Raw genomic sequence first — 17,730 nt, 5'->3', positions numbered from 1 at the left:
AGCATTTCGCTCCCTTTGACAGGGGGACCCGAACTGCTTACCAACGCCTTTCCCTCTCCAGAGATTTTCGATTCTTCGAACCAGAGCAAGTTAGATGAGCGCGAACGTCCAGTCAGCCTGGAGGCCTCTGGCAGAGGAAACAGGAAAGATTCCTGCAGGAGGAGGGAGGGACAAGGAGCGCGGGTGGTGGATGAGCGAAGGAACAAACAGAACCGACCACCTCCATTGGCTGCCTCGCCTCCGAGCCTGGGGACTGCTCGGTTCCCAGCACGGAGGAGGGGCAGGGCGGGTCCAGGGCGGGCTCTCCACCAACCAGCGATGTAGGACCCGTGCGCCCCGGGGAGACCTGCTGCCTGCTAGGCAACGGGAAACTTCTCCGGGGACGCCGCCTTTCTACTCCCAGCCCTGGATTTGCTGTCTCTGGAGACCCGAGGCGGAGGAGGCGGCTGCTCTAGTCTGACTTGGTGAGTCTTGAGGAATCAAACTGTGGGGCTGGGCTCTGACTTCTAGACCAAAGACCGCATGGCTTTCGGAGCACACGAGGAAAAACTCCCACGGGCAGAGGAAGTCAAGGGAAAGGCGTTGTAGCGATTGCGTTAGAGGGGGTGGGAAGTGAGGAATAGAGATTTCAGAGTGGTCAGATCTAGACCTGTGCTCTTCGCCACGTGGCGGGTCTGAACGGAGGTGTGCTCTACGTGTGAAATGCGCACCGGCTTTCCAAGACAGTCACAACAAGTAAGATCTCACACTGAAACGTTTGATATTGATTATGTGTTGAAATGATACGATTTTGGATATGTTCAATAAAGCACATTATTAAAATCAGCGTCACCGGTTCCCTATGTTGTGTTTTTGAATGTGGTTACTTGAAAAAATTAAAACTGCAGAGGAGACTTGCAATTTTCAAGAGCCCACTTGCTTTGTTTTACAACATGCAGACTGTCTTCACAAAGGGCTGGCCAATATCGTTGGAAACAAAAGAGGTGAGTGAGAGAAATGGGCACCTGTTTTCCTGCCTTCCTCTGCCAGGCTCTGGTTGGGACTCCACCTCTGAGCTGCCATGCCCAAAAGGGGGAAGTCCAAGGTTAAAAATAAAGCCAGTGTAGAACAAGTGGGGAGGGAGATAGAAGAAAAGCTGAGGAGGGGCTGTATTACAACTAGAGTTTTGTAGACAACCGTCCCCTTCCATTGCAATCGCAACCCTGGCCCGGAAAGTGAGAGGTGGCGGGTCCAACGGACAGGGAGAGTGTCTAGGACCCAGACAGCCTCCCACTCTAATGGGTCCCAGTTCAAGGCCACAAGGTAGGAAGAGTAGCGTAGGAACTCATTTCCAAACCATCTCCCGTGGGAATTCCTTCCGTGAAGTGGGACAGTATCCAAGCTTCAGGCAACAGAGTGAGGCCCCCGAGGCTCAGTTCCCAAGTCACGCTGTCATTTGGAAGTTCCAGCCCAGAGATGATGATGTCAGGGCTCTCCAGATTTGGGAGGCTCCCCTAACCGCCAAGCCTCTGGGACCGGGTCCTTGTACTTCCGGCAGTGAAAGAAGTCAGGGACATGGGTGTTCTTCATCTTAGCACAGGAGAGGTGGATCCACGTTCCACCGAGGCCGCATTCAATCACAGGCTGCCCCGAAATGGGATTTCGGCAGTAACACGTGATCAGGTCCCTTGAGTCATCACCTGATGGTACCATGATGTCCTCATCCATGATCCGCATCTCGCTTTCACTGGAGTTGGCAACTCAGTTCTTGGCTTGCTTCAGTGCTGCCCACCTCCTTGCTTTTTGCATCAGATTTTGATTGGCCAGCTGCAGATCTAGACTAAAAGCCAGTCCAGCTGACTCCTGGTTGAAGACCTCATGTGCCAGACTACCATTGTGGAGAGAAGTATCTCACTCCATTGGGTGGGTTGGGAGTGTGAGTGGTAATGAGAATGCAATTCCACTACACAAGTCTCGCAGTTCTAGTGTTCTAGGACCTGGCTATTCAATGTGTTTGAATCAGAACCTTCACTTTAACAAGCTTCTTAAGAGACTCTCATGTACATAAAAGTTCCAGAAGCACTGTTTTAGAATATAGCCCTCAATTCTCTTCTTCCTTTGTTTGGTTTCTTCACGAGTATCTAGGCTGTAGTTCTCAGATTGCTTGTATTAGAATTACCAGCATTTTGGACAAGCTTCCCAGGAGATATTTTGTTTACTCAAGTGCGAGAAACAATGATCTCAATACTTCAGTGCTAATTGCATTTCTCTTCATCCTTCCCATCTAGCCCAGTGTGGCCCCCAAATTAGTGGCATCAGCAGCAGCAGCAGCATCACCCAATAACTTGTTAGAAATGCAAATGTCTAGGTTCCACCCCAACTATAGGGCTTCTTGAAGGTCAGGCACAGTTCCTAATTTTCATTCCTCTGGCTCAAGTCCTCATTTTGAAAGGAAGGGGGTAACTTCGATGGGTTTTCTTTGGCAGTGAGCAAACTCAGTCTCCCTAGTTCTTAAGTCCCCATCCACTTCCCCAGTTCTGTTGCTCTTCATGTGTCTTTTCCTGACCCTACACTTGCAGGAGTAAGGATGGCTTTTCGCATCTCTGAAATGGACTCCGACCTCGAAAATATTGACAAGCAGGTGTCAAATCCAAACCTGCAAAGTAAAAAAGCAAAGAGAAAACGAAGTTTTGTAGCACCCATAGAAAATGTAGAAGATACACAAGTCCTTTTGTTCAAAAGCAAAACCAAAGCCCAGGAGAGGACAAGAAAACGACAGCAACCTAGAAAACTAGAGCCTCTGGTAAGTTCAAGATCCAGCATCTTAGCCACTTTGGGCTACAGAGGAAGTTGCAAAATTGTTCTGGGAGGGGATGGAATATTTCTAGACATTTACCAGAGAAGAAAAGAAAATCTGAAAGTTAAGACTTGTTTGTGAAGTTGTAAACACAATTACTGATTTTAAAATATTGAATTCTAAACAGTTTGAAGTGGGAGGAATATGGTGGTGAACCAAATTTTCTAGTAGATAAATCTTCTCTAGGATTATGAACAATATGATACTTAACTATGTAGATTTAAGGCTCTTTGGGATATTAGGCTACCATTTAATACTGGGAACTTTAGTAAGAAATATATATATATATATATACAGGCATACCTCAGAGATATTGTTGGTTCAGTTCTAGACCACTGCTATAAACTGAATATTGCAATAAAGTGAGTCACACAAATTTTTTACTTTCCCAGTGTGTATAAAAGTTATGTTTACACTATACTATTGTCTATTAAATGTGCAATAACATTATGTCTAATATACAATGTACAGAACTTTATTTAAAAAATACTTTGGGTTGAGTGTTGACCTGTGAATCAGAAAGTCATGGTTCAATTCCTGGTGGGGGCACATGCCCAAGTTGTGGGCCCCATCCCCATTGTGTGGTGAGCAGGAGGCAGCTGATCAATGATTCTCTCTCATCATTGATGTCTCTCTCTCTCTCTCTCTCTCTCTCTCTCTCTCTCTCTCTCCCCCTTCCTCTCTGAAATCAACCAAAATATATTAAAAAATACTTCGTTGCTAAAAAATGCTAGCCATCATTTGAGCCTATTGGAAAAATAGCACCAATAGACTTGCTCAATACAGGGTTGCTACGAAACTTTAATACCTAGAAAAGGCATTACTTGCAAATTACAACAAAACAAAGTGCAATAAAACGAGATATGCCTGTAGTAATATAGTTTCATTATTGTTAAAGTAAATGCCTGGTGTCCTGAACAATTTTATGCATGTCTGAATATATTTAATTTTTAAGAACTCACTTATGCCTTTGGAAAATTATAAATCCATGTAAAGGAGCCGTGAAAGTGCATAAAATAAAAAGTGAAAATTCTCATCTCCATTCTCAGACATTAACTACTATTGTTGGTGGTTGCCCCTCAGGCTGCTTTATATGTTTATTCAAATGTGTGTGTGTGTGTGTGTGTGTGTAAACATTCGTAGTTTTAAAGTAAGATTATTCAGTACATACTGATCTTCAGAGGTTCTTTTCACTTATGTAGAAATCTTTCTCATCCATGCATTAGAGGTATCTTTTCTAACAGCTATGCTGTATTTGTTGCATGCTTGCACCGTAAGATGGTATCCATCAAGTGGTCTCCTATTGATGGGAATTCAGGTTACTTCCTTTTTGTTTTGTTGTTATTATTTTGCTATTTCAGACAATGTTGCATTGAATGGCCTTTTTTTATACATATAAAGATGGGTTCCTAGAAGTGGCATTTTAAAAATATTTTTATTGATTTGTAGAGAGAGAGAGGAAGAGGGAGAGAGAGAGAAATATCAATATGAGAGCAAAACATTAATTAGTTGCCTCCTGCATGTTCCCCACCAGGGATTGAACCCACAATCTGGGCCTGTGCTCTGATAGGGAATCAAGTCAGTAACCTTTCTGTGCACGGAATGACACGCAAGAAACTGAGCCACACCAGCCAGGCCAGAAGTGGCATTAAAATTTTTTTTAAAATTCTTTATTGTTTAAAGTATTATATAAGTCTTCTTTTTCTTCCATTGACCTCTCCCTGGCTGCCTCCACCCCCCAGCACATGCCCTTACCCCGCTACTATCTGTGTCCATTGGTTATGCTCATATGCATGCATACAAGTCCTTTGGTTGATTTCTTAACCCCTTCACCCTCCTCCTTCCCTCATAGGTTGGACAGTCTGTTCAGTGCTTCTATGACTCTGGTTCTATTTTTCTTCATCAGTTTATGTTGTTCATTATATTCCACAAGTGAGTGAGATCATGTGGTATTTATCTTTCTCTCACTGGCTTATTTCACTTAGCCTAATGCTCTCCGGTTCCATCCATGCTGTTGCAAATGGTAAGAATTCAGAAGTGGCATTTGTATAAGTCATAAAATTTGTACATTTTTAATTTTGAAAAATATTGCCCAATTGTACTCTAAGGTTTAACCAGTTTACCTTCCCACCTACAGTGTATGAGAGGGCCTGTTTACTCACATCGTTGCTGAACCTGATACTATCATTTTAAAAAATATTTGCTAGAGTGATATGTTAAAATAAATGGCTTCACATTGCTGTAATTTTCATCTTATTAGTAATGTATATTTTTATTTATTCATTTATTTTGTGGATTCTGTTCATAACCTTTGTCCACTTTAGATTTTTTACCTTTTCCTATCAGTTTTTGAGGTTTTAAAAAAATACATATTATGGATATTAAACCTTATTTCATTGTTTCTCAAAGCTGAGTACTGATTCTTTTTGAAGGAAAACATTCTTGAAGACCCATAGTGCTGATTTGTTATTTTAATTATAATGTTATTTTATGTAAAAAGATTAACTAGGTATTAATTCAAATTTTAATAAACAAAATAGCATCTTAAATACAAAGAAAACTACATAACCAATACAAGTAATAACTAACAAAAATGCAAATGAACAGATGCTATTGGATTGACACCAAACTTCCCTTTTGCAAGGTGGTTGTGGTACTGATTTCTGCTGCTCTTTCTTGGGGGGTTCACTGTGCCTGCACTACATGTTGTATGGAGTGTCAGGGCCTCTGTACTATTTTGCTTCCATGAAGTTAGTATTAAACCTTTCCATTTATTTATCTCTAACCTTCACTTGACAAAAGAGTATAACTAATCTTTGATGATCAAAGTTGTTCTTTTTGTCATCAGTGCAATAAATTCATGTATATAAAATGTTTATTACGCACCTCTGATGTGCCAGGCTCTGGGCCATGTGCTGGGGATACAGCAATGAACAAGGCAGACAGATCCTGTTGACACTGTAGTAATCCTAAACAAACAGACTGAACAGTTTCATCTAATGATGGGTGCTGTTAAGAAAATAATTCAGGAAATGTGGTGGAGACAAATGGCAGGCTGCTTTACATTGGGTGACTGCAAACGTCTCCCTGAGGAGATGTCATCTGAATAAATCCCAGATTATCGCTGCTGCAATTTTGATAGGGCTTGCATGGAATCTGAAGATTGCTTTGGTTAGTATGAATATCTAACCTAATAAAAGACAAACATGCAAATTGACCATACCTTCGCTATGCCTTAAGCCACACCCACCAGCCAATCAGAGCGACTATACGCAAATTAACCCAACCAAGATGGCGGCCGGCAGCCACGGAGCTGGAGCGAGCAGGAGGCTTGGTTGCTCCAGTGATCGAGGAAGCCAAGCTTCCTGCCCATCCTGGCTGGCTCTGAGCTCCACTGAAGGCAACAAAGTTTCAATTATAGAAGGTAAATAAATCTCAGAATAAAAAAGAAAAAGAAAAAAAGGAGAGGCTGGGAGCTTCTGTTGCCGGCACGCTTGGCCAGCCTGAAAACGGCCCTCAGCCCCAAGACTGGCCAGGCATCCCAGTGGGGACCCCCCACCGTAAAGGGGGTGTGGCCAGCCTGAAAATAGCCATCAGCCCCTCACCCAGGCTGGCCAAAACTCCATGGGGTGAGGGTCCCCACTGGGGGGGGGGGGCTTGACCAGCCTGCAAACAGCCATCAGCCCCTCACCCAGGCTGGCCAGGCACCCCAGTGGGGACCCCCACCATGAAGGGGGTGTGACCAGCCTGCAAACACCCATCAGCCCCTCACCCAGGCTGGCCAGGCACTCCAGCAGGACCCCCACCCTGATCCAGGACACCCTTCAGGGCAAACCAGCCAGCCCCCACCTGTGCACCAGGCCTCTATCCTATATAATAAAAGGGTAATATGCAAACTGACCCTAACAGCAGAACGACTGGGAATGACTGGTCATTATGACACACACTGACCACCAGGGAGGACACTCAATGCAGGAGCTGCCCCCTGGTGGTCAGTGCGCTCCCACAGGGGGAGCTCTGCTCAGCCACAAGCCAGGCTGATGGCTGCCAGTACAGCGGTGGTGGTGGGAGCCTCTCCCGCCTCCTCAGCAGAGCTAAGGATGTCTGACTGCAGCTTAGGCCTGCTCCCCGCTGGCAAGTGGACATCCCCTGAGGGCTCCCGGGCTGCCAGAGGGATGTCTGATTGCCAGCTTAGGCCCAATCCCCTGGGGAGCAGGCCTAAGCCAGCAGGTGGTCATCCCCTGAGGGGTCCCAGACTGCGAAAGGGCACAGGCCAGGCTTAGGGAACCACCCCCCCCCCCCGAGTGCACAAATTGTTGTGCACCGGGCCTCTAGTTTTAATGATATTAATCCTTCTAATATATGAACATGATATAACCTTCCATTTATTTGTGTCATCTTCAATTTCTGTTAGCAATGCCTTACAGTTTTCAGAGTCATCTCCTTGGTTAAATTTATTTCTAGGTATTTTATTTTGATACAACTATAAATGGAATTGCTTTCTTAATTTCTCTTTCTGCTAGTTCATTATCCTAATATATAAAAAGCAAGGGGCTGTCATGACCTAAACGACCATACCATACGGAAGACCAAACAGCAGGCTGCATGGAGCTACAAGGCCGGCAGGAGGGTTAATGAGAGACGACCAAATGACTGAACAGCAGGCTATGTGGGGTGACCAGGCTGGCAGGGAGGTTAATGAGGGATGACCAAACGACTGAACAGCAGGCTGCATGGGGTGACCAGGCTGGCAAGGGAGTCAGTTGGGGGCAACCAGGTTGGCAGGGGAGCAATAAGGGGCAACCAGGCCAGTGGGGGGGCAGTTAGGGATGACCAGGCCAGCAGAGGGGGGCAGTTGGGGGCAACCAGGCTGTCAGGAGGGGCAGTAAGGGGTGACCAGGTTGGCAGGGGGGTCAGTTAGGGGCAACCAGATCGGCGGTGGGGGGCAGTTGGGGGTGACCAGGCTGGCAGGGGGTACAGTTAGGGGCTATCAGGCCACAGGTAGAGGCAGTTAGGGGTGATCAGGCTGGCAGGGGGGCAGTTAGGAGCCAGCAGTCCTAGATTGTGAGAGGGATGTCTCGGATTGGAGAGGGTGCAGGCTGGGCTGAGGGGACCACCCCCCCCCCCCGTGCACGAATTTCATGCACTAGGCTTCAGGTTAGTATATAGAAATATAACATATTTCTATATATTAATTTTGTTATCTGTAACTTTACTGAGTTAATTTATTGGTTAATACTTTTTTGGTGGAATCTTTAGGGTTTTCTATATGCAGTATTATGACATATCTAAGTAGTGACTGTTTTACTTCTTCCCTTCCAATTTGGATGCCTTTTATTTCTTTTTTCTTGCTGTGGCTAGGACTTCCAATACTATGTTGAATAAAAGTGATGAGGGTGGGCATCCTTGTCTTGTTCCATTATCTTTTTACCATTGAGTATGTGAGTTGTGGGTTTGTCATATATAGTCTTTATTATGTTGAGGTATATTCCCTCTATATCTACACTGTTGACAGTTTTTATTGTAAATGGATGTTGAATTCTGTCAATTGTTTTTTTCTGTATTTATTGAAATTATCATATGATCTTTATCTTTTGTTTTGTCAATGTGTTATATCATATAAATTAATTTGTGGTTGTGGAACTGTCCTTGCATTCCTGGAATAAATACAACTTGATCACAGTGTATGATCCTTTAATTTATTGTTGAATTCAGTTTATTAATATTTTGTTAAAGTTTTTTATCCTAAGTTTGTTATGGATATTGGCCTGTGATTTTATTTTTTTTGTAGTGTCTTTGGTTTTGTTATCAGAGTATTGCTGACCTCAAAAATAAGTTTGGAAGCATTTCTACCTCTTCAACTTTTCAAAATAGTTTGAGGATAGGTATTAATTTTTTTTAAAGTTTAGTAGGTTTCTCCTGTGAAGCTGTCTGATACTGGCCTTGTATTTGTTGGGAATTTTCTGATTACTGATTCAATTTTGTTACTAGTGATTGGTCTGTTCGAATATTCTGTTTCTTCTTGGTTTAGTCTTGGAAGTTTGTATTTTTCTAGAGATTTATTCATTCTTCTAGGTTGCCCAATTTTTTTACATATAATTGTTCATACTATTCTCTCATGATCCTTTATATTTCTGTGATGTTGGTTGTAACTTCTCCCTTTCATTCTGATTTTATTTATGTCGGCTCTCTCTGTTTTACATTATGAGTTTTGCTAAAGACATCAATTTTATCTTTTCAGAGAATCAGTTCTTAATTTCATTGGTCTTTTCTATTGTTTTTTTTTCTCTCTGTTACATTTATTTCTACTCTGATCTTTATAATTTTTTCTGCTACTAACTTTCTTTAGAACTAAAGATAGATTGTTTATTTGATATTTTCTTGTTTCTCAAGGTAGGTCTGTATTACTATGATTCTCCCTCTTAGAAATGCTTTAGCTGCATCCCTTACACTTTGGAAAGTTGTATTTTCATTTTCATTGGTTGCAAGGTTTTTTTAAATTTATTTTTATTTTCTCATGACCAATTGTTTATTTAGTAGCATGTTGTTTAGTCTCCATGTGTTTGTGGTTTTTTGTTTTTTTTCAGTTTTCTTCTTCTAATTCATTACTAGTTTCATACTGTTAGAAAAGATCTTGATATGATTTCAGTCTTCTTGAATTTATTGAGGCTTGTTTTATAATCTAACGTGATCTATCCTGGCGAATGTATCATGTCCACTTGAAAAGAATGTTTCTGCAATTTTGGGGTGAATTGTTCTATAAATATCTATTAAGTCTATTTGATCTAAAATATCATTTAAAGTCAATGTTATCTTATTGGTTCTCTGTCATGATGATTTATTCATTGATGTAGGTTGGGTATTGAAGTCCCACTATTATGTATTGCTGTCAGTTTCTTCACATATGTATATAGATGGCTATATATTGGATGTGTAAATATTTACAAATGTTATATTCTACTCTTGGATTGATTCCTTTATCATTGTGAAATGCCCTTCTTTGTCTCTTTTTATTTTTATTTTTTTGTTAACACTCACCCAAGGATATTTTTCCCATTGCTCTTTTAGAGAGAGTGGAAGAGAGAGAGAAAGACAGAGAAACATCGATGTGAGAGAAACATCGATGTGAGAGAAACAAATCTATTAGTTGCCTCCTGCACATGCCCAGGGCCCGGGAGCCTGCAAGCAAGGTACGTGTCCTTGACCCGAATCGAGCCCGGGACCCTTTGATTCACAGGGCAACACTCTATCCACTAAGCCAAACCAGCTAGGGCTAGAGTTGCTGTTTTAAGATGATAGATCTTTAAGTTTGAATGCATCCTAAAAGCACTAAATTTTACTCCCCCTCCCACATTTTATATTTTTATGTCATATTTTAGATATTTTTGTTTTGTTTATCCCCTATCTACTTATTGTAGTTATAGTTGATTTTGGTACCTTTGTCTTTTAACCTTCACAATAGCTTTTTTTTTTTTTTTTTAGAGACAGTAAGCATTTATTTACCTACTAACATAAAGTAATGTTTAACAAATTCTAAACATAACATGGGCTCAATGCAGAAAACTTGGAAAGCACTGGAAGATACAAAGTTGCAGGAGGGGCGGGCAGCAAGAAAAATAACACTGGGTGGGGAATAAATAAAATTCTCCAAACAAAAAAAAAAAAAGTGGAAAGGAAAATCGAACAAACATTCAGAAACTGGATACGGAGTTGTCATAAAACCCTGCATCATTTCTGGGAATGCTGTCCTGCTCCAGGATTGAGGCGTCATACAATCTCAGGGAGCTGCCTTCCCAGAAGCCACTAGAAGCCTGCTGGAGGAAATCTTCTAGAACCTTCTCCAGATGCCTACTATCTATGGGGTCGCTGGTGTGGATGGTGGCACTTCTCTGTGCCTCAACTTCCTCATCTGTGAAATGGGGATCCTAATAAATGGATCAGTGTGAAGTGCTTAGGACAGAATTTCGTGCACATGGTGGTTGTTGCTGTGACTCCAGACACACCCCAAGCACTAATTTACTAAAACCAGTTGCTCTAAGAACACAGTGTGGGAGAGAAGCAGCCCGAGGAAGCTCAAGCAGCATTTCCTCAAGGGGCTTCCATGTCTTGTCCAGGACTGACCGTCAGAAGTTGAGTGAGGCATGGGCCACTTCCAGTTTGGTTCATATTGTTGGCTTATTTGTATTTTTTAGTGAAGAAATGCCAAAACAGAGCCCCAAAAGCAAACAGATCAAGACTCTGTGGTGGCTGTCTTCCTTTACAGTCCGGGATGGTTGTGTGGAAGTGTCTCGAAGTCATGACTGAGACTCTTTGTGAAGGAGGGCACAGGCCTGTCCCACTATCCGAGGCTCTGGTCTTGTTGCCACTCGATCGTCTGTGCTGACACCTCGCCCAGCACACAGTAGGTGCCCAGTAAAGGCTTGTGAAAGAACGAACAGATGGATGAATGAATGGGACTCAGTCATCATAGGAAAAGGCGCAGAGACAAGAACATTTCCTGCTGTCAAAGCTTAAGGCTGTCATCTGGGTTGAGATTTGATCCAAAGGTTCAAATGCCATCGGCTCTTATCATGTTGGGGAAGGGGACGCCTGTCCCCCAGACCATGGACCCTGCCATCGATGTTTGCTCAACTTTCTTTTTCATTTTCTTTTTTGCTTATTTCTTTTTTATTTTATTTTATTTTTTATTGATTAAGTTTTTACATATATGTCTTTATCCCCATGTTAACCCCTATCTCCCCAACTCATGCCCTCACCCCCCTGTTGTCCGTATCCATTGGTTAGGCCTATATGCTTGCATATAAGTCCTTTGGTTGATCTCTCCCCCTTACCCCCACCCTCCCCTACCTTCCCTTCGAGGCCCGAAGTCCAATCGATGCCTCTCTGTCTCTGGATCTGTCCTTGTTCATCAGTTTATGTTGTTCATTATATTCCACAAATGAGTGAGATCATATGGTATTTATCCTTCTCTGACTGGCTTATTTCACTTAGCATTACGCTCTCTGGTTCCATCCATGCTGTTGCAAATGGTAAGAACTCCTTTTTTACTTCAGCGTAGTATTCCATTGTGTAGATGGACCACAGTTTTTTAATCCACTCATCTACTGATGGGCACTTAGGCTGTTTCCAAATCTTAGCTATGGTGAATTGTGCTGCTATTAACATAGGGGTGCATATATCCTTTCTAATTGGTGTTCCTGGTTTCTTGGGGTATAGTCCTAGAAGTGGGATAACTGGGTCAAATGGGAGTTCCATTTTTAGTTTTTTTAGGAAACTCCATACTGTTCTCCACAGTGGCTGCACCAGTCTGCATTCCCACCAGCAGTGCACGAGGGTTCCTTTTTCTCCACATCCTCTCCAGCACTTGTCGTTTGTTGATTTGTTGATGATAGCCATTCTGACAGGTGTGAGATGGTACCACATTGTTGTTTTGATTTGCATCTTTTGGTTGATTAGTGACTTTGAGCATGTTTTCATATGTCTTTTGGCCTTCCTTCTGTCTTCTTTTGAAAAGTTTCTATTTAGGTCCATTGCCCATTTTTTGATTGGGTTGTTTATCTTCCTTTTGTTTAGTTGTATGAGTTCCCTGTAGATGTTGGAGACTAAACCCTTATCATATATAACATTGGCAAATATGTTCTCCCATGCAGTGGGCTTTCTTGTTGTTTTGTTGATGGTTTCTTTTGCTGTGCAGAAGCTTTTTATTTTGATGTAGTCCCATTTGTTTATTTTCTCTTTAGTTTCCATTGCCCTAGGAGCAGTATCAGTGAAGACATACTAGCTTTTTAAGTGGAAGAGTCACTGTGTTTACTATATATTTGCCTTTACCAATGAGATTTTTTTCTTTCATATATTTTGTTATTTCTGGTTATTGTCTTTCCTTTTGCCCTTAAATAAGACTCTTGAACATTCCTTATAAAGCCAATTTAGTGATGATGAGCTTCTTTCGTTTTTATTTGTCCAGGGATTATCTGTCCCCTAATTCTTAATGATAATCTTACCAGGTAGAGTATTCTCAGTTGTATGTTCTTTTCTTTCAGCACTTTAAATATATTCTGCCACTCCCCTCTGGCCTACAGAGTTTCTGCTGAGGAGTTAACTGATAACCTTATGAGGTTGCTCTTATATGTGATATTTGTTTTTCTCTTGCTGCCTTCAATATTCTCTCTTTAACTTTTACCATTTTCATTACTACATGTTTTGGTATGGGTCTCTGTGGGTTTATCTTGTTTGGAACTCTCTGTACTTCCTGTACCTGGATGTTTGTTTCTTTCCCCAGGTTAGGAAAGTTTAGAGCCATTATATTTTCAAATAAGTTTACTGCCCCTTTCCCTCTCTACTTTCTGGGACTCCTCTACTCCTTTATGTTGTCCCAGAGGTCCCTTAAACTATCCTCATTTTTAAAAATTCTTTTTTCTATTCTAATTAGGGTATTTCCACTATTCTCTCTTAAAGATTGCTAATCTATTCTTCTGTATTATCTAATTATTGTTGATTCCTTCTAGTGGGTGTTTATTTCAGTTATTGTATTATTTAGCTCTGATTGGTTCTTTTAATATTTTCTTTACTATAATAAGTCTTTGTTAAAGTTCTCACTGTATTCTCTATTCTTCTCCCAGGTTCAGTGAGCATCCTTATGACAGTTAGTTTGAATTTTTTTAATTAAAGTTATTGACATAACATTGGTTAATAACATATAAATTTCAGGTATATGACACTATAATTCAATATCTGTATACTCTACTGCATGCTATTCACCCAAATTCTAGTTTCCTTCTGTTAACATGTATTTGATCTCCTTTACCCAATTCACCTCCTCCCACACCCTTTTCTTCTCTGGTAACAATCATTCTGTTGTCTGTATCTATTGATGAATGAGTTTGGTTTTGTTAGTTTACTTGTTACTTTTCATGTTATAGTCCACATATGAGCAAAATCATAAGACTTTTGTTCTTTTTCATCTGATTTATTTCACTTAACATAGTACTCTCAGGATCCATCTGTGTTGTCACAAATGGCAATATTTTATCTTATTGCAAGTGATACTTCCAATAGGGGCTAATATCCAATACAACTAAACAATGAGAAAAAAAATATGATTAAAAAAAGGCAAAGGATTTGAATAGATATTTTTCCAAGGAAGACATAGAGATGGCAAACAGACATATGAAAAGATGTTCAATATTACTTGTTATTAGGGAAATAAAAGTCAAAACCACAGTGAGATATTACCACACCTGTCAAATGGCTATCATAAAAAAGACAAGAAATAGCAAGTGTTAGAAAGGGTGTGTTAGAAAGGATACACAGTTGGTGAGAATGTAAATTGGTGCAGCCACTATGGAAAAAGTACAGAACAGAACTGCTGTATGATCTAGTAATTCCTCTTCTGAGAATTTAACCCAAAAATATAAAAACACTAATTTGTAAAGATATTGTACTCCTATATTCATTGCAGCATTATTTACAAATGTCCAAGACATGGAAACAACCCAAGTATTCATCAACAAATGATTGGGATAAAGATGTGAGTACACACACACACACACACACACACACACACACACACACTGGAAAACTAGTCAGCCATTAAGATGAATTCATTAAGTTGAATTCTCTATCAGGAAAATTACTTATCTTCATATCACTAGTGTTTTTCTCTGGCATTTTTCTTATTCTTTCCTTTGGAACGTATTAGTTTGTTTCCTCATTTTGTTTGGCTTTCTGTGTTTGTTTTTATGAATGAAATGAAAGTGGCCTTGTGTAAAGTAACCACTGTGTAGACTGCATGTACTAGGTAGCTTTGGCAGGCTGGCTGGAGCCAGGCAGTGCCAAGGGCACCCTGGCAGGCTGACTGGCCAAAGCTGGGGAAGGCATGACTGAATTGGTCACCACATGCAGCCCCAGGACTTCCAGGCAGACCTGCTGGGCAGGTTTGGAACAAGCGTGGGGAAAGGTGGTCCAGGTCCTGTGGCTTTAGGGGCACCCCGTCAGGGCAGGTAGCTGGGTCTGGGGTGGGCTTTGCTAAGTTGGCCCAGAGCAAGCTGTGGCAGCCTTGCGGGCTGTACCAAGCACTTGAACTAAGCTCCCACCCATGCTATCTAGGTGGAGGGGGAAGGTAGCAATGGCACTTGCTGGCCCCTCCAATTCTGGGGAATTCCTGCAGTTTCCCGCCCGTTTGGCAGGCATTTGGGGGGTTAGTCAATAGTTTTTGTTTTTTCATGTATAGTCTAGGTGCACTTTAAGGCATTGTTTTATTACTGTGCCCCAGGGCAGGTGAGTCTGCACATGGGTTTGCTGGTGATATCCTTTCCTACTGCAGGTTGCCCAACTGGGGTAGGGTTTCTATGGTTACTGCATCTCCATCGCTCCTCCCCTTCTGTATGTAGTCCCTCTCTCATTTAATGTGCAGAAACTATTCAATCCACCTTCAGTTGTTCTTCAGGAGAAGTTGCTATATACATAGGTGTTTAAGGTATACATTAATCTGTGTGTCTGTGGGAGGTGAGTTCACAGACTTCCTACATCTCCATCTTGGACCCCCCACTCTCCCTTCTTAACTATGATGCTGGTCTTATTCCTTTCCTCATTGTTATATAGCTGAGATCTACCCTCTTACTCTCATTACCAGCTAGTCTTTTCTTTTCTTCTGTGAGTGACTTGAGGGATTTTTATCCAAAACCAAATGTAAACTTAACAGCCATTTGCTATATTTACTTAGATAATGCCACCATTTTATTTTTTAGATTTTCAGTCAGTTATGGCAATAGGAAGTGATGAATGACTTTTGGGCTTCACTTTTTTTTAAAAGCTGGATTTTTCCTGCCTTAATTTGAAGTGAGATGGGCCTTAGATAATGCCACCATTTTATTTTTTAGATTTTCAGTCAGTTATGGCAATAGGAAGTGATGAATGACTTTTGGGCAAGGTTGGAAGATCGTAAGCTTCTTCCTACAGTAGCTCAAGTCTAGTCAAGCAATAGTCTATGGATAGACAATGGTGGCAGCTGCTACAATAATTGTAGTTTCGACAGGAAATTAGTCCCAGGAGGAAATCAATTTCCATCAGGGATAGAGTCCAAAGATAGTGAAGAATAAGACAAGGTCACATTAATATTAAAAAGATTAACATGTTTCTTTGTTCCCTGAAGCCAGTGCTAAAAGTCTACCAAGATCATAAGAGGCCAGAATACATATACAAACAGTATCAATTTCCACCGACCATTTCTGGAATCGTAAAACCATCAAGAAGCACTGAAGAAACTTCTGTCAAATCACCTATTCAGTCCCCTCAGCATGCAGATGTGTTGGAAAAAACACAGGTATAGTATATAAAGTACTTAAGTGGCCATTTTAAGTCAATTTTAGTTTTATGTAGCATTGCTAACCTGCTTTTAATGCACAAGAATAGCAGCAAAATCTGATTCTATCCGGTTGCATAAAGAATTTTGGGAATGTACTATTTCTCAGTTCTTCCTATGTAAGGAAAATTTGGACAGTAGAGGAAAATCAAAAAGGAAACTCTCAGCATCTGTACAGTGTCTTCTGATCTCTTGCATATTAAAAGAAGACATAATATTGTTTTAACTTTTATGAAATTTTCATCATTGTTCCCCCAAAATGGCAATCTCTGAAGACCTTGGTAAAAGACAATAAAGTAGAAACTGAGCCAGATAGATAACTTTTGTAACTGGTGAGAGTTGTAGAGTGGTGAGGTTGCTTTGCAGGCAATCCATATATATAACAGCCAAGCGACCAGAACGACGGAATGACCAGAAAGACTGGAACAACTGGAACAACCGGTCGCTACGTCGTGCATGGTAGCGGCCAACTGGCCCTATCGGGGCCCCAATTGGCCCTGCCCAACCTCCTGCATCCCCTCCCCCTCGCCGGCCTGACCTGATAGGCCCCCATTGGGGTCGGCCGGCCGGACCCCACCTGTGCACGAATTTGTGCACTGGACCTCTAGTAAGTGAACAATAGCTCTGGCGAGATATCACCAGAGTATTGCTTTAAATGAATACTTGTAGATAATTCAAGAAAGGAGCAGAAATGGGTGGGAGAAAGTATGGAGGATACACACAACAATGATACTAATAGGGCCAAGATTTCCCTGAGCTTTTTGTTCAGAGGATTCTTCGAACTGATTTGTTTAACATCTCAGTACTGATTGTCTTTCAGGCATTGGGCTACAGTGCTTAAAACAGAGAGTTGGGGACTTGTCTGTCCTTAAGGACTTCAGAATCTGGAATCTGGAGGTGGGAATATGAACACTCAAGGGGTGATAAGAGCTTTCATTGGTCGTTTAATGGATAAAATGATGGAGAACTAAATAGAAGAAAAGCTATATCCAGTGTCCAAGGATATGGTCAGTGGAGGAATAGCTTACCCTAGGGAACTGCACTAAGCTTTGAAGAATGAGTGGAAAGTTAATGAAGCAGATAAGGTGGGAGAGTTTAGGGTTTGAAGAGAAAGCTGGAAGGAGGTCCACTGAGTTTTGATGAGATTATACTGAGAGAATGATATAATATGATTGAATAAAATTGTATAGCTTCAGTTCACTTGGTTTCTGTGAAGTAAAGAGAGTGAGCTCTCTGAAATAGGGCCAGGACAGATCTGTTTGCCTATCAATTAATTCATTTTGTATGAAGGGGGCTTCAAGAGCTTGCATTTAAAGAAGAGGAGAGAAATTGTGTGGTAACTGGGATGAAGGGAGGGAGTTGGGAAGGAATGTTAGGTGTGAGTTATACTTTATTGTAGCTGTAACTAAAGTGAAGAATTAAGTATAGAGTTAGGGGTGAAGGGAAATGTGGAAGAAAGGGGATGTGACGTATAAAAGAAGAAGGGTCTTTTATTTCTGAGAAGGAGGCTTATTTTCTTGGGGGGGATTGATTT

General features: G+C 41.5%; 1 protein-coding gene across 1 annotated transcript in view; it reads left to right on the top strand.

The window, feature by feature from the left end:
• Positions 1-411: 411 nt before the first annotated feature.
• Positions 412-17,730, top strand: part of DNAH6 (dynein axonemal heavy chain 6) — a 225,389-nt gene continuing 208,070 nt past the window's right edge. Inside the window, 3 exon segments of the mRNA XM_023763522.1 lie at positions 412-464; positions 2,559-2,782; positions 15,987-16,157. Coding sequence (XP_023619290.1) covers positions 2,567-2,782; positions 15,987-16,157 — 387 coding nt within the window. The 5' untranslated portion in view covers positions 412-464; positions 2,559-2,566.

Source organism: Myotis lucifugus, unplaced genomic scaffold, assembly GCF_000147115.1.
Source record: "Myotis lucifugus unplaced genomic scaffold, Myoluc2.0 scaffold_290, whole genome shotgun sequence".
NCBI classification, from domain to species: domain Eukaryota; kingdom Metazoa; phylum Chordata; class Mammalia; order Chiroptera; family Vespertilionidae; genus Myotis; species Myotis lucifugus.
The sequence above is the reverse complement of the archived record's forward strand: the minus strand, read 5'-3'. Positions and strand labels throughout refer to the sequence as shown.